Raw genomic sequence first — 23,329 nt, 5'->3', positions numbered from 1 at the left:
CTTCATTTCATGAAGCAGCCATCTTCATTTTATGATGCAGCCATCTTCATTTGACAAGGTAGCCATTGTAATCACACGATGTAGCGGGCTTCATTTCTTCTTCATTTCCATTTTCCTTTCATAATGTATCCATCTTCATTTTATAAGCTATATTTCATTAGCTTGTCATCTTCATTTCATAAGGTAGCCATCTTCAGTTCATGAGCTAGCCATCTTCATTTCGCAAGGTAGCTGTCTCCATTTAATGAGGTAGCCATCTTTTTCATGATGTTTCCCTCTTCATTGTCATGAACAAATATAAAGATAGCCTCATTCTGATGAGATGAGAGAGAAGGCCTCTCCCAGGCTGCCTTCATCGTCAGCAGTTGTGCGCCTAGCTAATTTGCTCCCTGATCGCCTCCCGCCAGTCTTTGATTACAGTGCTAAACTATGTGGGAATGGACAGCCGACGGGGAATTGACGGCTCTTCAGCCACAGGCGCCCAAAATGCGGACAACCACACTGGGGAGCTAATGGCATCCCTCTGTGACACCGATCCAAATTCCATCTGGTCGACTTCCTAAAAAAAATTAAAAAATCTCCCATTCAGATCATTCATCCATCCATTTTCTGTACCGCTTATCCTCACGAGGGTCACGGGCATGCTGGAGCCTATCCCAGGCTAAACCCACGCAGGCACGGGGAGAACATGCAAACTCCACACAGGCGAGGCCGGGATTTGAACCCCAGTCCACAGAACTGTGAGGCAGACATGCTAACCAGTCGTTCACCGTGCCGCCCCATTTCGATCAATTATTTTTTTAAATCTTTTGTCCCAGACACCCTGAAATCTTTACACTATATGTTTCAAAGTAAAATTTTAACAGTTAACTGTCATGTAAGCATAAACAGAACTTAACCATCCATCCATCCATTTTCTATAGTGCTTTCTTCTTCTTTTAAAATTCAGAATGTATCCTCTTAAAATTATGCAATTTTTCCTCATAGCATTGTGACTTCATTCTTGTAAAAGTCTGACATTATTCTTTTTAAATTGCCTATTTTTTTAAACCTCAACTTGTTCTCATAAAATTACGATTTAATTCTCATAAATGACATTTGTCCCCTCATAATATTGTAACTTTATTTGTGTAAAATCTCAACTTTTTTTTGTGTGTAAAATCAGGAATTCATTTCCACAATATTGTGACTTTTTTCTTTTAAATTGTCTGTTTTAAAATTACAGCTCTACTTTTGTAAAATCAGAGCTTTATCCTTGTAAAATTGTGACATTCTCTTGAAATTGTTCCCCCCCCTGATAATATTGTTACTTTAAAATCTCAACTTTGTTCTTTATAAAATTACAAATTTATTCTCGATCTCTTTTTACTTTTATTATTAATTAATGAATATGATTAATTATGCAAATTATTTTTTCATCATAGCACTGTGATGTCATTCTTGTAAAATTACCACTTTATTGTCTTTGGCCTTTTTTTGTTATCCTCCTATTGTTGTGACTCTATATTCTGAAATGTAAACTTTATTCTTGTAAAATTCTGCCTTTTTTTTCTCTGCGCATTGATGTCCAGACCCGGCCCGGGTGATCAACATGCCCCCGGTCATCTACGTCCCCCGCAAACTGCCAGGCACCATCCGCTGCCCGGCCGACGCCAACCCACCCGTGACGTCGGTGAAGTGGGAGAAAGACGGCTACCCTCTGAGAGTGGAGAAGTACCCCGGTTGGAGCCTGACGCAGGACGGGAGTATTCGAGTAGCCGAGGCCACAGAAGACTCCCTGGGCACCTACACCTGTGTGCCTTACAACGCCCTGGGTACCATGGGCATGTCCCCCCCTGCCACTCTGGTGCTAAAGGTACGACGCAATCCCGCACGTATGCGCTCCCTATACTCTGCCTCGTACTGACGCAAGTGTTTTTGTGTTGACGTGAAGGATCCCCCTTACTTTAATGTGAGGCCTGGGGGGGAGTACCGACAGGAGGCTGGCAGAGAGTTAGTAATCCCGTGTGCTGCTTCTGGAGACCCCGATATTCCTAGCATCACTTGGAGAAAGGTGAAACTAAAATCACAACATTTTCTCTTAATATGACTGCTTTATTTTCTTAAAATGGAACTGTTTTTCTCATATTATTATACTTAATTTATACTTTTTACTCATGGATTTTGAATTTAATTAAAAATTTCCCTTAAAATTGCAGCTCTATATTTTGTTTATTTTTGTAAAATTTTGACATTATTCTTTACATTAATTCTTCTCTTAAAATTAAGATTTTATTCAAGTTAAAAAAAAAATGTATTCTCGTAAAAGTTTGATGTTATTCTCCTAAAATGGAAAACAAATTGTCTCATAAAATTATGATTATTTTCTTACATTTTTTTTCTCAGAAGACTTTATTGTAAAATTTAAACCTTTTGCTCATAAACTTTAATTTTGTTCTTTTATTTCAGTGTCCTTTTAAAATAGTTTTTTCCCCGAATTTTCTGAATTGTGAAAAAAAATTGACTTCTCGTGAAAAATCTTTTTTTTTTTACTAAAATTCTTGTAAATTGTTTACTTTGCTCTCCTAAAATGAATGAAATTAAACTATCGCAATTTTTTATCTTCTATTCTATTGATTTTCTTTCTCATATTATTAAAAAAATGTCAACTTCATTCACATACATAACACTGACACATTTTTTTCAGAGCAGGTTTATCCTCATGAAATTGCAATTGTGTTCTCGTAAATATATTACTTTTTGCTTGTAAAATCGATGCTTGATTTTTGTAAAATTACAACTTTATTTTTTTACAGCAAACTACTGCTTTATTCTCCTAATATATGACATATATAATAATAATTATTGTTATCATTATATTATATAAATAATTACTCGGTTCTTGCAAAAGTCAGCCTTTTTTCTTAAATTATTTCAACTTTATTATTCTTAAAAAATATTACTTTATTCTTGTAAAAAAAATCTCATCTTAACATTTCCACTTTATTTTTTATAAAATTTGATTTCTTCCTCCTAATATTACTACTTTTTATTTTTAAAATTATGACTCGATTTTTATAAAATCATTTTTTTCTCATAACAATAAAAATGTTTTCTTCTATTTTATTTCCCATAAAATGACGACCTTTTTCTTCTAAAATTTCAGTTTGACTTTCTTTTTTTTACTCACTACTACTACTACTACTACTACAACTACTTATTTATTCTTAGGATATTGCAAGTTTATTCTACGAAATATTTTTTGTAAAAATGATGTGATTGTTTTTTGTTATATGATAGCTATTAATGTAAAATAAAAAACTTTTCCCCCCAATATTCACTGACATTGTCATACAAAAAAAGAAAAATGTTCTGGTAAAATCACAATTTTATTGTCATGTCATTCTTCTTATCATTTTTTTTCAGCGTAAAAATTTTATTTTACACTTATGAATATAGCATTTTTTTCTGAAATAATGATTTTTTTCTCACGATACCATGTCTTTATTCTTGTAAAATAACTTTTTATTTTAATATTACAACTTTCCATCGCTAAATGTGTTTCTTTTCCTCTCATAAATTTAGCACTTTGTTCTTGTAAAAATATTATTTTACTGGTATTTTTGCATCAGCATTTTCAGAAAATTGCAACTTTCTTCTCATTACGTGTTTTTCAGCGTAAAACTTTGAGTTCATTGTCATAAAATTACAACTATTTTTGTAAAATTGTTTTTTCCCCTCGTGATAACACATCTTTATTCTTGTTAATTACACTTTTTCTCATAGTATTAAACATTTTCTATCACAAAATCACCACTATGTATTTGTAAAAATATAGCTTTTCTGGCAATATTGCGATGGCATTCTCGTAAAATTTTAACTTTCTTCAGTGTAAGATTTGACTTCATTCTCCTGATATTTTTTCTTGTAAAATTCTATTTTTTTAAATTCATAATCTTACAACTTTATTATTGTAAAATTACTTCTCGTAAATTGTTCACACAATTCTACAACTTTATTCATACTATTTACCTTTTCACTGTGAGCCGTCTATCTTTTACCGTACATGTGAATGACAAACAGTACTTAAAATCTGCGCGCAGGTCGGGAAGCCGAGCCGGAGCAAGCACAACATTCTCCCCAGCGGCAGCTTACAGTTCATGTCGCTCAGCAAGGAGGACCATGGAGAGTGGGAGTGCGTTGCTACCAACGTGGTCACAAGCATCACTGCCAGCACCAGGATCCTGGTCATAGGTATCAGTGGACACACATGGACCCACGCACGCACACACACACACGCACACACACACACACACACACACGCACACACACACTCGTCTCATCATTCTCATGTCTTAAAGTTCATTGTCATTGCTCTCCGCCATGTGCTTTTGTGTGAGCCCCATGAAGCAGCGAGCAATAGACATCTCTTAATCTCCTTGCCTCTATCCAATTTGGCTGTGGGCGTCATTAAAATTTCATTTCATCTTATCTCTAATAGCGTTATGTGGTTCATTTGAAGGCTCATTCTGTAATCACCCCGGCGCTGATTTTGTGTGTCCAGCGAGTGGAGCAAGGATGTCTTTACTGCAAACTGTAAATTCCCAGCCCTTGGCACGGTGAGCGACTGGTTAGAACGTCAGCCTCACAGTTCTGAGGACTGGGCCCGTAGGTGTGAATGTGAGTGCGAATGGTTGTTTGTTTATATGTGCCCTGCGATTGGCTGGCAACCAGTTCGGGGTGTACCCCGCCTCCTGCCTGGTGATAGCTGGGATAGGCTCCAGCACGCCTGCGACCCTAGTGAGGAGAAGCGGCTCAGAAAATGGATGGATGGATAGATATGGGTATATGTGTGTGTGTATATATGTATGTATATATATATATATGTGTGTGTGTGTGTGTGTGTATATATACATATATATACGTATATGTTTATATATATATATGTATATATGTGTGTGTGTGTATATATATATATATATATATATAAAAATGTGTATATATACATATATACGTATGTATGTATATATGTATATATATATATGTATATATATTTATATATGTATATATGTATATGTGTGTCCATCCATCCATCCATCCATTTTCTGAGCTGCTTCTCCTCACTAGGGTCGCGGGCATGCTGGAGCCTATCCCAGCTGTCATCGGGCAGGAGGCGGGGTACACCCTGAACTGGTTGCCAGCCAATCGCAGGGCACATAGGAACAAACAACCATTCGCACTCACAGTCATGCCTACGGGCAATTTAGAGTCTCCAATTAATGCATGTTTTTGGGATGTGGGAGGAAACCGGAGTGCCCGAAGAAAACCCACACAGGCACGGGGAGAACATGCAAACTCCACACAGGCGGGGCCGGGGATTGAACCCGGGTCCTCAGAACTGTGAGGCTGACGCTCTAACCAGTCGGCCACCGTGCCGCTATATATGTGTGTGTGTATATATATATATTAAAAAAATGCTAACAGTAGGTCTCCAAGTACCACCACACAATAATGACATTAAAATACAATAACATAGTAGGTCTAAGTGTTCGTCAAAACACGAGAAAGAGGTTTTAATTCCTCAAAAGTATATTTATGATTGTAAGCCACTGTAACATTATGCAAAGGTTGAACATAACACTGCACTTACATATTGGGAAAAAAAACTTCTTAGAGTAAATGAATGAATTTAAAATGTATTGCACATAAGTTAAATAATAATTGGACTTGGAATAAAATTTTCTTCACAAACATTTAAAGATTAAATGAGTGTCCATTGCACTTAAAAGTTAAATACAACTGAATTGTACTGTACCTGAAATGTAAAAAATGTACTGAACTGAAACTACAAAAAAAAAAGTTTAAACAGGCTGTATGCATAGCTACAGTCTTCATTCTAATATGTTAGATTGTATTTCATGTTTTAAATTTGGAAATATTTGTATTTAATTCAGTGATTCTTTTGCGTGCCACGAGATGGAGCCTGCGTACCACAAGTGGTACTCGTACGGTGGCACCACACTTTGAGAATCACTGTCCTATATTGACACTTATTGACCAAAAAAACCTGAAGCATCTAATGAGATCCGTGTGTGCATGTGTGTGTGTGTGTGCGTGTGTGTGCGTGCGCGCGCCTGCCTGCGTGTGTGCATGTGTGTCTGTTTGTGTGTAAACCACTCAGGCACCAGCCCACACGCTCCCGGCAACATCCATGTTGTGCCCTCGACCACCTCCGCTAATGTGTCCTGGGAAGCGGGCTACGACGGCGGCTTCGAGCAGACATTTTCTGTGTGGTATGGTCCAGTGTGAGTGCTCTTCATCTACTTCCGAAATATTGTATGTGGGAATCCTGTATTATCGCAAATACAGGCCCAGGGTATGTATTTATATTTTCAACTGCAGATTTAGCTGAGACTGAGAGAACGTCTATGTGCTGCTCTGTAAGATTGCAACATTCAGTTCAAATGGGCTCAAGTATTTAAAATCAGAATCAGAATCAGAATGATCTTTCTTTGCCAAGTATGTCCAAAAAAGGACTTTGTCTCCGGTAATTGGAGCCGCTCTAGTACGACAACAGACCGTCAATTGAGAGAGAACACTTTTGAGACATAAAGACATTGAGAAAAACAGTCACTGAGCAATAAAGGGTTTCTAGTTATCTGGTAATGCCGGTACATTTTTTTAAATCTTAATTTATTTTATTTTTTTTGACAATTGCGCAAAAAGATGCAGAGTCCTCTAGCACTTAGAGCAGTACGAATGACTAATATTACAATAGTCCGGTGCAATGACCATTGTGCAAAGGGCGCAGAGACTTCAAGCGATTAGTACGATAGTCTGGGACAATGTTGATTGTGCAAATGTTGCAGATACTCCTCAGTCAGTATGCAAATGGAGCAGATGCTACTCTGGCATGAGTGGCCAGTATTGGTCAACAACGGATATGCAAATAGTGCAGTGTGGTGAGACTACTACAGTGAGTGCACGAGTAATATATAATTGGCCCCACAGAAATGTGACAACAAACTCAAGAGAAAATGTTGCAATGGAATTGTAGGTTAGGTGTTTAAGAAGTTGATTGCAAGAGGGAAGAAGCGGTTGTAATGTCTGCTAGTTCTAGTATGCATTGATCGGTAGCGCCTACCTGAGGGAAGGAGCTGGAAGAGCTGGTGACCGGGATGTGGAGGGTCCAAGAGGATTTTGCACGCTCTTGTCTTAGTTCTGGCAGCGTGCAAGTCCTCAATGGTGGGTAGGAGGTACCGACAATCCTTTCAGCAGTTTTGATTGTCCGTTGCAGTCGAAGTTTGTCCTTTTTTGTAGCAGCACCAAACCAGACTGTGATGGAAGAACACAGGACTGATTCGATGACCGCAGTGTAGAACTGCCTCAGCAGCGCCCGTGGCAGGCTGTGCTCCAGCCGCTCCACTTCCTGTCGATATGCAGACTCGTCACCGTCCTTGATGAGGCCGATGACAGTGGTGTCATCTGCAAACTTCAGGAGTTTGACAGCCGGGTGCATTGAGGTGCAGTCGTTCGTGTAGAGAGAGAAGAGCAGCGGAGAGAGGACACAACCTTGGGGCGCCCCAGTGCTGATGCTGCGTGTGGATGAGGTGGTCTCTCCCAGCCTCACCTGCTTTGTCCTGCCCGTCAGGAAGCTGTAAATCCACTGGCAGATGGCAGGTGAGACGCTGAGCTGGAGAAGCTTGGAGGAAAGGAGTTCAGGGATGATGGTGTTGAACGCTAAGCTTAAGTCCACGAACAGGATCCTCGCGTAGGTCCCTGCACTGTCGAGGTGTTCTAGAATGAAGTGCAGTCCCATGTTGACTGCATCATCCGCAGACCTATTTGCTCGGTAGGTAAACTGCAGGGGGTCCAGCAGGGGGCCTGTGACGCTCTTGAGGTGGTGACGTTCAAAGGACTTCATGACCACAGATGTCAAGGCGACAGGCCTGTAGTCATTTAGACCCGAGATTGCATTGTTCTTGGGGACTGGAATGATGGTGGAGCGTTTGAAACAGGATGGTACTTCGCACAGTTCCAGAGATCTATTGAAGATTGAAGAAAAGTGTCAATTGAAGAAAAGTGTCAATTGACTGTCTGTTGTCGTACTAGAGCGGCTCCAACTACCGGAGACAAATTCCTTGTGTGTTTTTTGGACATACTTGGCAAATAAAGATGATTCTGATTCTGATCTGAGTGAAGACTGGAGCGAGCTGGTCCGCGCAGACTTTGAGGCAGGATGGGGACACATTGTCTGGGCCTGCCGCTTTGTTCATCTTTTGTTGTTTGAAGATGCGTCTCACATCCTGTTCGCGGATGCTTCACGCAGAAGTCAGTGGTGTGATAGTGGTCGGTGGTGCGGCTGGGTGGGTGTGGGGTGTGAAAGTGTCCTTTTGAAATCTGCAGTCGAAGGGCTCAAGTATTTAAAATTCTGTGTGAGCAATAGTGTATATGTACTGAGATAATTACAGTCACTATCTTTTAACCACCTTTTTTAAAAATGGTGAGACAAGGGAGAGTTTTTTTTGTGTGCGTTTATTTTTCATAAGTGGATGACACACCCAAAAATTCCGTTTAAAACATGCGGTAAGACTGAGTCACTAACTTTTTTTTTTTTTTTTCCTGATGGGAAAAACGAGATATGAATTTGAGGGGGCCATTATTTATGTATTTATTTTTGCAGATGGCACACCCATCAACTAATTGGGAAAGGGAATGCGCTTACAATATGCAATCGGACACAACCTATTTTTCTTCTGACGGGAGAAGGGAGGCGTTTATTTGAAGGAGCCATTTATTTAAGTAGATCACACACGGATCAGAAAGATCGGGCAGGGAACTTGTTTACAGCATGAAGTAAGACTCATTCACCACCTGTTTTTGTTTCCTTGATGGGAAAAAAAAGAGGTATTTATTGGAGAGGTTTTTTGTTTTTTTTGTAGATGACACATCAACTAATTAGGATATGGAACTTGTGTACAACGCGGTAAGCTCAGTCACCACCTGCTTTTTTCTGATGGGGAAAAGGGAGGCATCTATTTGAGGGAGGCGTTTGTTTTTTTTCCCCCTGAAGTGGATGGCACATTATATATAGATTTGCAGAATAATTTAAGGAAGAATTATTTAATACTTTGTACTGCCAAACATGATGCTCAAGCTATGATCATGACAATAAAAAGAACGGAACACAAAAACAACTTTAAGTTAGGTTTTCATTAAAGTGCTAGAAAAAGAAGAAGTGATAATCAGGTGAATATAATATTGTTTCCCCCTTGTTAGTGACCTTATTTCCCCAGTGGATCAGTGTAAGTAGGTCACTTGTGTGCACAATCCAACTTTTAACCGTGACGCTCGCCAGAAAAATAAAAATAAAAATAAAAATGCGGCAAAACAATACATGCAATAACAAACAAAAGCCGCAACCCATGTGATTTAAAATCTTATGAATCCCACTTAAATTTATAGTGTGACTGAATTCAATATGCTGTGTGCAGGTCAAAGAGAGTGGACTTCGGTCCTCACGACTGGCATTCGATGCCGGTTTCTGGTGCTCAGACGTGGTTGTTGGTGCCAGGGCTGGAGCCTGGGACAGAGTACCAGTTCAGTGTGCTGGCACAGAACAAGCTGGGCACAGGCCCATTCAGCGAAGTTGTGACAGTCAACACTGCAGGTGGGCTTAGGCTTCAGTGGCCATCAACACTGAATGTTGGCATACACACAGTTTATTTATTTTTGTCAAGTCTCAATATAATGTATACTGCCCTCTAGTGTGGTTTCAATATGACATTTTGCAGTTGTAGGACACTTTTACAATAACTACAGCGACTATTAAAAGCAAAACACCACTTACAGGTGCTAATATGGAAAATGTAAACAGGTTTCATTCTAATAGTGATCACATGCACAGAGGTTCCTTCTTTTTCTCTATTTATGCAGATCCTGGAGAAGAGAACCTGTCCCGAAATCAATAAAACCCATAAATGATTTTATGTTTTATGTTTGTATAGAACATATCTGCCTCACAGTTCTGAGGAACAGGGTTCAAATCCCGGCACTCGCCTGTGTGGAGTTTGCATGTTCTCCCCGTGCCTGCGTGGGTTTTCTCCATGTACTCCGGTTTCCTCCCACATCCCAAAAACCTGCGTGGTAGGTTAATTGAAGACTCTAAATTGCCCGCTGGCGACCAGTTCAGGGTGTACCCCACCTCTCGCCCGAAAATAGCTGGGATAGGCTCCAGCACGCCCGCGACCTAGTGAGGAGAAGCGGTACGGAAAATGGATGGATGTATTTATGACAAATACATTTAGCAATAGTTGATTAAAATGAACACATTTAATTAAACTATTTTGGGGGGGGAAATGGCTAATGCAAAATTTTTTTTACAGGACTCTTCATAATAGAAGAAGAAGAAGAAGAATCACTTTTTATTGTCATGAACATATAAATCCTCGGTGGGCCGGATTAAAGAACGTAGTGAGCCATACATACCCGTGGGTAGAGTTGCAAAGAGGTGGAAAATTTGCAGTAAATTTCTGTTAAGTTTCCGGTAAATTTCCATGGGAAGTTAGGCTGGAAATTTGGAAAGCTATCATGTCATAGACATTTTATTTTGTCTTAAGCACACATCCATGCAAAATGAAACAATTAGAAAGAATTTCATTTCAACAGATTCATTTCTATGTAGCACTTCATCAAATTTGAAACCCAACTGACTCAACCCATTCAAAAATAGACAAAAATAATCTGGATTCTGGGAATCATTTGTGCACGTGATGGAGGAATGCACAGTATAGTTCTTGTTATTCTTGTAAATTGCTAGAAATTTCCATGGAAAGTTTCCACCTTTAAAAGTTCCCTGGATTTTGCAACACTACTCGCAGGCCACACTTCACCCACCCCTGATCCAGAGTCCTGTCTGACTTTGCTCCCCAGGCTCTCCCCTGGGTACCCCAGAACCACTGGTGCTTCTTACCCCACCACGGTGCCTCACTGCCAACCGCACGCAGCACGGTGTCCTCCTCACCTGGCTCCCCCCGGGCAACCACTCCTCGCCCATAAGCCGCTACATCATGGAGTTCCGCCTCGGGGAACGATGGGAGACCCTGGACGACCTGATCCCGTCCACCGAGACCGAATTTGTCGCCAGGGAACTGGTTCAGGTGAAACACTCTTTTTTTTTAGGCTTGCGGTGATAATGAGAAAATAAAGATAAAATAAAAGTGTGTTTATTGTGTCTTCCTGACACCAGGAGTCCTGGTACGAGTTTCGAGTGATGGCAGTCATGGAAGACCTGATCAGCGAGAGCAGCAATGTAGTGGGAGTGTCCAGCACGGGTTGGTACAAAACAAAAACTAGTTAAAAATGGGATTTTAAACGGTACATTTTAAGTTGAAGCCTTCTGTTGGATGATAACCACAAGTGGCGTAGCGTGGATTGCTGGCATCTGGGTCAAGGACAATATTTGTGCCCCCAAAACCCACAAACCAGGCACTTTAAGACCTTTTGACCCTTTACAGCTGGTGTAGTTTTTTGTGTGTGCAGTGCTCCACCTGTATTAGCCATGGTTAGGGACCGAGCACAGCTGTGAATTGTGAAAATCTGAGCAATTAACCTATAGATGCAACAAAGCACTACTTTTATCTTTTTTTTTAATCAATTATATATAATGTATCCAACAATCCATTTTCTTTGCCGCTTATCCTAACTAGTGTACTCGGTGAGGTGAGGCCTATCCCAGCTATATATACATACATACATATTATATATGTATGTGTGTGTGTGTATATATATATATATATATATATATATATATATATATATATATACATACATATACATATATATATATATATATATATATATATATATATATATATACATACATATATATACATACACCCCGGCCTCGCCTGTGTGGAGTTTGCATGTTCTCCCCGTGCCTGCGTGGGTTTTCTCCGGGCACTCTGGTTTCCTCCCACATCCCAAAAACATGCATTAATTGGAGACTCTAAATTGCCCGTTGGCCTGACTGTGAGTGCGAATGGTTGTTTGTTTCTATGTGCCCTGTGATTGGCTGGCAACCAGTTCAGGGTGTACCCCGCCTCCTGCCCGATGACAGCTGGGATAGGCTCCAGCACGCCCGCGACCCTAGTGAGGAGAAGCGGCTCAGAAAATGGATGGATGGATATATACATACATTCATGATTTAGAACATTTTTATCTGTGGCTGCTTAATGCTGCTTAATCGTTCAAAAAAGTCACATTGTATTTTTATTCTACAGTATTTATTGTTATTTTTACTTGTTTACACAATCTACTATGTGCTGCTATAACACCTGAATTAAATCATTAAAGGATTAGCTTATCTGATATTAAATGAAGCTCTCAACTCACTTCAACATAGTTCCTTGTCACCAAGATGCCACAAGATGGCACCAAGGCAATATTGCTTTGGCCTAAGCAGAAAAACAGCAAACAAATGAGTCTTTTGTTGAATAACCATAATACCGGTAGGTTCCGGAAAAAAAATCTGAATATGGGTGAATTTGCAAGTTGCAAATTTGAATAAGAATATCTACTACTTCACACTTTTCGTTTTTGCTATCAGTGGTACACTTCTGTGGTGACATCACAAAAAACAACAACATACGTCCATGTATTGGTTAATCGGTCCAATATTGAGCATTTTTAACTCTTCACAGCCACTGTACGTTTTGCTTATGTTCGGCAATGTGTGAATTAGTCAGTATGCCTTACGCCACATTCCGTTTGCCCTTTGACATACTGTTTTGTAAACGTGTCTGAGGGGGGGAAATTCGCCTCACCTACTCAACATTTGGTGTTTTGCGAATGGGCACGGTTTTAATGTAATGCATTGTACATAAAACATTCTTGACTTAGTTTCTAACCTTTCCTTTCTGGCCATCAGATCCCTTCCCCCCCGCAGAGGTGGCTGACGAGGGGCTGGCTCGGCCTGTGGTGGCGGGCGTGGTGGCAACTATCTGTTTCCTGGCGGCAGCCGTGCTCTTCAGCACTCTGGCGGCTTGCTTCGTCAACAAGCAGCACCGGCGTAAGCTCAAGCGCAAACCTGGTCGGTCCACCACTAACCGCAACCGCTCTTGGTGTCTTGTGACACAAAATGTTAACTGTAAATGTATTTTTTACTCTTCAGATCCTCCCTTGTCTGTGACACACTTCAGGAAGAGCGTGGAATCACCGTAAGTGAAGTCAAAGAGATGCTGACACCCGCGGTTGTGCATTTTCTTTTGCATCAGATTTTCTCCACACATCACAGCATAGCATAGTAATATCCAGATACCATGCAAATAATGGACAGTTCTGCCCCTTTTGGAATGCACCATACCTACTCAGCTCAACTCATTTCTCCTCGCTATTGATGCTTTTCCACTAGTATCAGGTACTATGAGGTACCTGGTAATCTGGTCTTCCAAGCTTGCTAAGCAGATACCATATGGGTGACGGAGATTCATCCTGCCTTAGTTCTGGATGCTTCCACATAATGCCCCAAAATGTCCTCTTTTCTGCAGCATGCTTTTTTTCTTGCTGCCCTCAGTCTCCTTTTTTGATAAAAAAATGTTCAGTGCAGCATGGTATTCACAGTTTTACACTCGTAGTCCACGCAGCGCTACTTGCTATTGAGGCTGGTTTTGTAAGGTAGTATTTGTAGTACCTGGTCTTCCAGTGTTTTAAGCATACCAAGCAGATGCTATACTCTGAGTAAACTAAGCACTTGCTGGTCACTAATTTGTCAAGCAGATTTGTGAATGTAACATTTGAGGATACCCACGTAGAAATGGCAAAATGCTAAAATGTGCGTCCTCTTTGCTGCTTACTTCACAGTCTCCACTTTGCTGTCGGCAGTCCGTCATCTTGCCCTTAGTGTCCTCTTGGATAAAATAAAAAATAAATATAGGAAACTCCTCCACTGTTGTTGTTTGTTAATATATCTGATTTGCCATTGTAACATTTGAGGATACACACATAGAAATGACAAAATGCTAATGTTTGTGCTTTAGCTCTGAAGACTCCATTAGTACTTTCTACAGTCTCCACTTTGCTACAGCACTGCCCTCGATCTCTTGTCGGATAAAATGTTTGTCCTAATTGACAGCCACAGGACGAGAAGTAAATACATGAGACTCTCATTCTCCTCCATTATTATTTGTTTGTGCCTCTCGCTATGACTGATGCATTCAGTGCGGCACGGCTTTCACACGTTTGCACTCTGCCGCAGTGGCACCGATTTGACACTGCATTCACACAGTTACTACCTATAACATCGACTATGGTTTAGCTGATTAAAAATAATAGAAATACACAATTGCACTGTATATGCATATCTAAAATAAAACACTAGCTGATATATTTAGGAGGTGCAAAAGAACATGCACAGAGGTGAGCAAGTGCAGATCACGGGCAGATTAGGAGTTCGAAGCAGCTGTGTCAGCATTTGAAGCACATTAGCCCGAGTGGCCGAGCAGCAATGTGTGTATATGTGTGCGTGTGTGTGTGTATTGATTTTGTTTATCCATGTGTTTTCTTTAACCTCACTGTCCGCCCCCTGCATGACTCTCAATGTTGAAGACCTTTTCTTGTTAAGATGCACATTTAATGTAAAGTTTGTGTCTGTGTGTGTGCGTGCATGTAATCATCTGTCTGTGTGTAAAAAAAATAAAAATAAATTAGACATATGAATGCACTGCAATTAGAGAAAAACAGGCTCATTTGTGACATTCTCTAAGTATTAGAATGCAAGCAGGCCTCCTCTCCCTTCCCTATACAGTTAAAGATGAACCAGGCCCGTGTTGTTTGTCTCCCACCGCAGGCCTCCTCTCACCCCCTTGCCAGGGGTAGAGCCCTGCTGGGACGAGCCTGCCAGGAGCACTTTCTTGCCCCCGCCCGCCAGCCCCCTGTGAGTGTGCTGCACTGCACTGGCCTGGCATGCATGCTTTCATACAGACATGACCTTGTGGCTTGTTTTGTTGTGGTGGTTTTGCATATGGAAACAGTTTTAAGATGCGTGTAAATGTACTATAAGGTAGCTATGCTGCTCCTGGTGTGAGCAGATGAATGCCTGGTTAGAAATCTTTGTTTTGTTGGTGTGTCATCCATGTTTTGTTTGTTAGCTACTGTTCTGTCCAACATGCTCAAATCGCCATAAGCTGTTCTTTAATCATTAATTGTTGCTCCTCTTTAAAAAACAAAGCTTTGATTATAGCTGCTGACAAAAGAGATATTTGGCTGGTTTACCTGGAGTCTTGTATTCTGATTAGAATCAGCTTGGAAGCCTAAATGAAATGAATGAAAATTATCCATATAAACACCTCAGTCGGAATAAACAGGCCGAATTCGAATGGAATTTCATCCGGTTGCACATGAGTGGAATATTGCTTTTTCCAAACCAATCAAAAGTCATGTATACGTTTCAATCTGAATACAGCAGTCAGCCTGCGTTCTGTCTGTGCATGCTCTGTCTTGCTGTAAATGACCAGTGACATCGTTGTGTACACACTTCATAGTATAGTGGCTTCCATACAGAGCTTGTCTGCAACAGAGAGCTTGTTTTTAACTACTTGCAACTTGTTTTAATCAAGCTGTTGCTTTAATAAAAGTGTAAAAACAATCACAACTACTGTGCTAAACAGATGACCGACCTCCATCTTGCTAAATCATGCGATGTTTACATAGAGCTGCATGTTACACAGCTACAAAACTGCTTTTGCGTTTAAATGTAGTGCACATATATATACACCGGATCGCAATAGATCACGTCACATGTAAACAATTGACAGGAGATCTTCAATTGAAAAGCTTTCAATCGGAATGACAAAAAAGTCTGCATGTGAATAGTAGTCACCAAAATCATGAAAATAATCCATGAAAGTCACATTGAAGGAAAATGGACTTCTATTAAAAAGGTTTCTTCAGTCACCCCGAAGAAGCCTTTCAGATAAAAAGGTGGAATCCCAAAAGTCCTTCCGTTTAGCCTTTGTAAGTCTGCCTAAAGAGGGGTACATACATAACAAACTTTAACATCTTTACCTACTTTTTAAATGTGAGAGACCCCACACAATGAGGAAAAACTCGGCATGTGTGTGCTTACTACTCTTATAGTGTTTACTTCCCACCAGTGCATCTTAAGGACTGTTGTTTCGCATTCCAAAAGAGTGATACCATTTGTGGTTGGGGTGGGCCTCTAATTTAGGGATTAGTTTGGTTTTCATGCCACCACTCAGGCTAGAGATGTCCTACCTAGCCTGTGTTCATGAACTGAAGAAGCCTGCTCGGATGAGAGGCAAAACATCTAAGATCGAACAATGCCTTGAGAATGAAATGGCCTGAATGAATGGGAATATTCACAGGCAGGATCAAAGGACTATAGTGTGTGGTGTAGTGGAGATAACTGACACAGCACACCACACTCATAACCACAGACAATCAGAAGTTTCCTCCCCCAAACCAGATGTCTGATGCACCAACACTGTTCTGGTGCCAACAAGCATCCAGATGGAATAGAGTAGTATTAGAAGAACAAATAAAAGAAGCTATGATAACTTTTAGCTTGTCTGGTAACTATATTGAGATGGCAAACTCTTCTTTTGTCATTTTTGTTGTGGTGAATGACTTGTGAGACCCGTTACACAAACACTCAACACAACCTGTTGCTGCTCTATTTGTGTCTGGCAACAGCATGAGCATCAGCGTCACAATCACAGAGTCCGTAGCTCGGCCCAACTCTGTGTTGAGCACAAACAATGATTTGCGATCTCAAATATTAGAGGTGTTTAACATTTACGATTGTCGGCCCAAACACACTCAACATCACAGGACACCAGCATTGCTCAGGTTAATTTTTTAGAGACATCTGATTATCTGGCTTTCTCTGACTTTGATCGCAAGGGACGGAAAATGCTTAAATTTGGCGCTTTTATTGTTATGCGTGCACCCCGCTTTAGGTCCCTTCCTAATTGGCTTTCATTTCGTTTCAAGTCCGTTGCCTGGCCCAACTCGGTGTTGACGGCACACATAAGGATTTTCCATCATAAATATTGAACAGGTTTCCCATTCACGATTGTCGGCCCAGACCGTTTTCCCAGCAGATAGGGGAGGCAAACTCAATCTTAACATACCTCATACCACAGGATAACTGCTCAAGATAATCTTTCAGAGACATCCAAGAATCAAGGCTTAGCTGACTTCGATCACAAGGGAGGGAACAGGCTAAAATTTTGCCCCATTGTCGGTATTTTTGGACGCAACTTTCCACAATTTTTCTCCCATTTTTAATGAAGCCCCATCTATTTCAGGTTGTCATCAGGGAAGATAAGCCCGGAGAGCTCCCCGCTATCTCGGCCACGCTCCATTTCTTCCGAGGACTCCCATGGTCCCGGGTTGTACGTCAGGAAGCTACCCAGCCCCCAGCGGGACAAGGACAAGGAGCTCTCCTTCTACAAGAAAACCAAGCGTGCCATAGCCAGCAAGAAGTACAGCGTGTCCAAGCATGAAGCGGAAGTCACCACGCCCATCGAGCTGATATGCCGCGGGCCCGACGGCCGCTTCGTCATGGAAACCAGTCCGCTGCATCGCCGCATCCAGGGCTTCCCTTTCGCTGAGGAGTCCGACCTGTACCCCGAGTTCCGACAGTCCGACGAGGAAAATGATTTCGACCCCGGGCCTCTGCCGCCCATCATGCCCACACTGCGACCCCAGCTCTCACCGACGTCCTCCAGCCTGGAGTCCACACAGCCCCCCACCTACAGCCCCCACCTGCACAGGGCCATGGAAGGTATGAGCTTTGCAGAGGGCAGTGCACTTCACGCCTCAGGGCAGGCACCATCCGCCCGCTACAGGGGCTTCCCCCAAGGCCCCTTCTATGGGTATCTAGGCAGCCGCGTTGAATCAGGGATTCCACCACCATTCTACATGCCTGACATCAGCCCGCATAGCTCCGCTCTGTCCTCCCCCCCTGGCACCTCTGAGGGGCCCTTTGGCTACCCCTCCATCCCCGAGGAGAGCGGAGAGATGGAGCACCATCAGTACACTGCCTCCGGCCATTCTCTGTCTCACACTCACAGCCCTCCCCCTCACTCACCTGATAGCTGGGAGCCTCATGCGTTACCCTTCCTGGGTCTGGAGGGTCCGCGCTTCATGTTCCCACCTCACCATCCTTTACATCATCCTACGGACATGCCCGACCCACCCTCGTACCCCTCTCACTCGCTCCCGCCCGGTCGCCTCCACCTCCCTCCCCTGACAGATCCGACAAGCCCGAGACTCCTGCAGCTGGAGGTGCCTGTGGCTCCCCCAGGCAGAGACAGGCCCCCGGTTAGGCGTTTAGCTATGCAACAGGCCCAAAGTCTCGGCCAGCTCAGACACACGGCCCACGGAGTGGGCGTACCAGTGTTGCCTTACCCTGACCCGACAGTCCGTGCAGGGAGCCCAAGCACAGCCCCCAGTAGTAGTCCCCAGTCCTGGCTCAGCCCGAGGGCGGAGCGCCGAGCAGACCCCGGCCTGCCCCCCTTAGTACTCCAACCGTCCCGCCTGTCCCCGCTCTCCCAAAGCCCCCTTAGCACCCAGCCAGGCTCTCCAGATATTCTCGTGCGTCCGCCTCCGCGTCCCGGCATCCTCCGCACCTCTAGGTCTCTGGAGATGCCCGAGCTCACCCTGCAGCCCTCGGCCAGCTTCTCCCGGAGGTCCTCCCTGACCACCTCTCCCACTCTGAGTCAGAGCGGCAAGCAGACCAGCCCCGGTTATCCCTCCGCACACATGTCCTATGCCTCCACGGCAGCCAGTTACCCCTCGCAGTCCCCCTCTCCCCCGCCGGAGGGCAGGGATGTTTTTGGGCAAAGGCCGTCCCAGAGAAGGACAGAGGAGGAGATGCTACCCTCAGAGCCCTCCCAGCTCCAAAGATCAGCCTCAGGGTAGGTGATCATTCCACCAAAGAATAGTCTCTCCCTGTCTGCTCTATTTTCTAAGTAAATATGCCTTAAATTACACCATTTAGATGTAATTAGGACGCATATTGTTCCTTAATATGCAGAAGGCATGTAATTGCATTGAGCACGCATATGTGTATCTTAATTATTCTCTTTGTCATGTGAAAAGTCTATTTAAATCGACAATGTACGTTTGATAGTGCATTTATTAGATAATAATGAGCCATAAAATAGATAGTGATACATTTACAGAATACAAAAAATTCAAAAGCCCAATATGTTTTTGTAGAAAACCTTCAGCTTCAGTATTTTAAAGCGATTACCCAAAAGTTTTTTGAACTGTGATACTTTTGAATTAATAACGTCAAGCAGAAATTTGTTCTCATAGGAAATAATGAAAATAGAAATCCACGGTCTTGTCAGTATCATATAACCTTTTTATACAGGTATTTTTTTCTGTTACATTTTAATAGTCTTAACAGTCCTACCATATACAGTAGTTTAACGTAAAATAATATATTATTATTCAAAAACGTAAAAACAATAAAATCCTAAAGTCTTAACTTGATTGACGAGGTGTAAGGCAACCTCAGAATTTTGGTTCAAATTTGTCCTCATAGGTTCAACTGTTCATACTATATGTAAAGTGTTAAAAATATCAATAGTATAATTTCAAACATGGACTAATGGATTTGGTTACATGTCTGTAGTTGATTGTAATATGTACAGTAGGGTCCTTGGTTTACAACAGAGTTCCGTTGAAATGCGAGTTCTCTCAAAGTGCACCAGTCTATCACTAACTTGTGGTAACGCAGTAGTAAAGATATACTGTAATTCTATTATCTATAGTAAATAATTGTATGAAAACACTATAGGTTATTAAAATATAACAATAATAACTGTACATAAGGCGGCAACTGAGCTTGCTTTCTTGCGGCGTGTAACCACGTATTCTTACGCTGCAGTGCAAACTAGTTCATTGCGCACCGTTCATAGCCTTGACCGTCGTAAACTGAGTAACCCCTGTAGTTGTTAATAGCATTTTTTGCTTTGCTTTAATTTTAGCATTCGTAAGCCAATCAGTTAGAAGGGAATGGCCCCCTGAGATGCACCTATGACAATGACAACTTCTTTGAAGTTCGTAGAGAACATGTAATGGATCAGTAATCCCCTAAACAACATTTAGATAATAAATGTGCAGTCTATGCCCCGTGTTCTTAGTGGACACTCACGTCAATCATCAAGCCAGGACCGGCTGGTCCACGTCTGTGGTCCCCAGAGGGGACGTGGTAGCAGTGTAGTGGTAGACTGCTGTTTACTAGTGGGCAAGGGTCTTACCTGATTTGTCTTTGATTGATCTCAGCTATCTGGGCAGCGTTGTGACCCGGTCCCCCACGCCGCAATAGGTAAGGGTCGGACCCATGTTTGAGAGGGGAGGGGGTCAGCAGGTGGAGGGCTCGAATCACTCTCTCCTTTAAAGGGGAATCGCTTTGGGTGGTGCCTCTGTGCTGGATTCAAGTGAGCGGCATTAATGGTAATATTTTAATCATCACGGTCGCAGGGCACATTTGTCAATGGTAGCACTAAGGCACTGTAAGCCTGCTGTGGCACAAGCTGCGGCCATTAAGGCTTGCGAGTGGCTTTGCTTGACATGTTTACCTGTGCATAAATAAAACAAAACAGCCTTGAATCAATAGAGGACGCACTTGAATGATAGAAAGGAGTATTCCCCTTTAAAGATTTGTTCCATGTGCAAAATGCCATGCATGCATTCTCAAAACCTCTCTCTATACAACCAAACAAATAATAAGAAATACCTGACTTCTCTGTCACATTTGTGCTTTGCGTTCTTTTCTTCCGTCATGTGACCGTTTTTTAATGGCCATCCTCCTCCTTTCTCGTCATGTGACTCGTCGTTCTTAACTGCCATTTTCCTCTTCCTGCCATCTCCTCCCGTCGGCATGGTGAAGCCTCTTGTGCCGCAGTGTTCATGTCGATCAACGTGTGCTGTACCGTGTTCATGTCTATGGAAAACGTGCTGCGTTTGAAGCCAGCACGCCTCGATTTGTCTCCCCCCTCTCTCTCCACTAATGCCTCTGGCTCTCTCTCTCTCCACAGTAGCAAGCGACGGATGCCATCTCTAAAAAAGATCAGTTAATCAATGTGTGACTCCACAACTTGACCTCACTGAATACTCAATAAGGCCCTTTGGCTCCACCTTGAGCCTCAATTTAAATGTTAGCTTGTTGTGTTTTTCTATGAGGGCTGCAGCAACACGTTTTCAACTCTAAATCAGTGTAAATACACAAACTCGATCCTTTTTGTAAAGACTGGAAATGTACTTATTAAACGTGTATTCATTGTGTTCCAAGGATGGGTTTTTCAGAACATGGGGGCGGCCATTTTGCTGGTTTGCAATTCATTCTGGTCCTGTGACATGTATTATTACAATTAAAGATGCTGATTACAGCTGACTTTGGGCTGTAGGTGGGTTACACCCTGCCCTCGTGGCCAGCCAATTGCAGGCCACATACAGTTGAGAGAAAAGGTATGTAAACCCTTTGGAATTACCTGGATTTCTGCATAAATTGTTCATAAAATATGATCTGATCTTCATCTGAGTCACAATAGACAAACACAGTTTGCTTAAACAAATACCACACGATTATATGTTTCCATGCTTTTACTGAGTACAACATGACAACGTCACAGTGCAGGGTGGAAAAAGTACTCTATGTGAACCTTTGGCTTTAATAACCCGTTGCGCCTCTTTCAGCAGCAATAATGATCGGGGGTGGCAGATGGTCTCCAAGTGCCCACTTCATGGCGCAGATATTTGTAATCTCCTTAACATCATCCGCCCACGGAGGTCTGCTTGTAGTTCCATATAAACGTACTTGGCGCGCTTCGACCTCCAGGACTCGAGCAAATCGGTTTCTTCTTCTGCCATTGTCAAAGACTGTCACCTCATTTAAAGAGAATGAAAGGAGCCGCTTTGATTAGATAGGACTGAAGTCGGCTGTGATCACGTCCCCGACAGCACAGATGTCCCTCTTTTAATTGTGCTTGTGTGCGCTGTTCCACGAAATTACCAACATCATTGTTGGTCTTTCAGAACTCTTTGGTGCAAGTCATTAGCCTAGGGATTTACATACTTTTTCCACCTTGCACTATGAATGTTTACATGGTGTGTCCAATAAAAACATTAAATCATATGTGTAATTGTTTGCGTCGGACTGTGTTTTCCATGCCAGTGTTAAGCAGAATAATGCTGACCCGGGAAGATAGACCAGAGACAGACGCACAGTCTAATGTATTTTAACACCAACTTGCAAGCAATTCAGCCATCAATGCATTCCCACAATGCATTGCACGCCAGCAAGATGCTGGCCCCTATGTCATGATTGCACTAGACTAGACAGTTCTTTTTTCCATTTCAAATCTTTTAATAAATACAATTCCAATGATTTTGTCAGTTTTTAAGGATCAATTATAAGTGTGTCACTCATGAAATAAAAAATATTTGGGCTAATTTGCATCCTTTTTTTTCCCCTAGTCCATCCTTATTAGACGTATTCATCATTTCTTTGTTAATGAGAAAAGTGATCAATTTTGCCTTTGTTGAAGCAGTCGCTATATAAAGAGCCATTGCAAATTAATTGCTACTGATTTCATGAACAGAAACCAAACAGTAATTAGAAGCTTTTTATCAGCAACAAACATATACTGATTTAAATACAGCAAGTGACTGTCGGAATTGGGTCCTTCATGTAATGACTGCTTCAAGTTTATGTTGACTGTTTCTCTCTGTCTTCTCTTTTTCTCCCTCATTGTGTATAACACTGATCATCCATAAGTGCTAATATAGTATGTGGAGTTATCTGACCTCTCAGTAGACGTGTGACCGGTGTGCTGCCATTGTTCTATGTTTTCACTCTACTGTGGGATGGAATGTTGGATTAATGCAGGGACGCCGTGTGCTGTGCCTCTCTCTCTCTGTCTCTCTTTTTCTATGTGCTCTCATCAGGGACCCTCTAGGTGGGGCTGGTGATGCTGCTGTTGGGTCTGAAAGTCTACCAGCACTGCTGCACCACTGTATCACTAAAGCCAAGGGAGTGGCTACCAACAACAATAACAACGCGACCTCCGCGAGGAGAACCGGTACGTTTTGATTCCTATTATCCATTCACACGTTTTTTTTAAATTAATCGTCATGTTTAGAGTCACGGAGGGGAAGTTGGAGTCTATCCCAGCTGACTTGTGGACAGAGTGCCTCCTGACCTGAATGCCTGTCAATCACAGGACTGACACGGAGACGAGAAATCAACAATAAATATTTTTGGAAGACTGGAGAATTGTACGCATTTTTTAAATTCAGCTGGCAGTTGCTGAGA

At 42.2% G+C, this 23,329-nt stretch overlaps 1 protein-coding gene across 6 annotated transcripts in view; it reads left to right on the top strand.

Annotated features, from left to right (window-relative positions):
- igsf9ba (immunoglobulin superfamily, member 9Ba) overlaps positions 1 to 23,329 on the top strand; it is a 94,741-nt gene that overhangs the window by 61,400 nt on the left and 10,012 nt on the right. For 4 of the 6 annotated variants that reach the window (XM_061782489.1, XM_061782490.1, XM_061782485.1 and 1 more), the window contains 12 exons: positions 1,572 to 1,855; positions 1,934 to 2,053; positions 4,083 to 4,233; positions 6,161 to 6,284; positions 9,474 to 9,649; positions 10,912 to 11,138; positions 11,228 to 11,312; positions 12,908 to 13,069; positions 13,151 to 13,196; positions 14,825 to 14,911; positions 17,307 to 18,920; positions 22,963 to 23,096. In XM_061782489.1, the coding sequence (XP_061638473.1) occupies positions 1,572 to 1,855; positions 1,934 to 2,053; positions 4,083 to 4,233; positions 6,161 to 6,284; positions 9,474 to 9,649; positions 10,912 to 11,138; positions 11,228 to 11,312; positions 12,908 to 13,069; positions 13,151 to 13,196; positions 14,825 to 14,911; positions 17,307 to 18,920; positions 22,963 to 23,096 (3,210 nt within the window). Of the gene's footprint in view, positions 1 to 1,571; positions 1,856 to 1,933; positions 2,054 to 4,082; positions 4,234 to 6,160; positions 6,285 to 9,473; positions 9,650 to 10,911; positions 11,139 to 11,227; positions 11,313 to 12,907; positions 13,070 to 13,150; positions 13,197 to 14,824; positions 14,912 to 17,306; positions 18,921 to 20,298; positions 20,342 to 22,962; positions 23,097 to 23,329 lie in introns of those variants that run through there. The other 2 variants (XM_061782487.1, XM_061782486.1) reach the window with 2 other exon arrangements.

The sequence above is a fragment of the Phyllopteryx taeniolatus genome, chromosome 8, assembly GCF_024500385.1.
Source record: "Phyllopteryx taeniolatus isolate TA_2022b chromosome 8, UOR_Ptae_1.2, whole genome shotgun sequence".
NCBI lineage: Eukaryota > Metazoa > Chordata > Actinopteri > Syngnathiformes > Syngnathidae > Phyllopteryx > Phyllopteryx taeniolatus.
The sequence above is the reverse complement of the archived record's forward strand: the minus strand, read 5'-3'. Positions and strand labels throughout refer to the sequence as shown.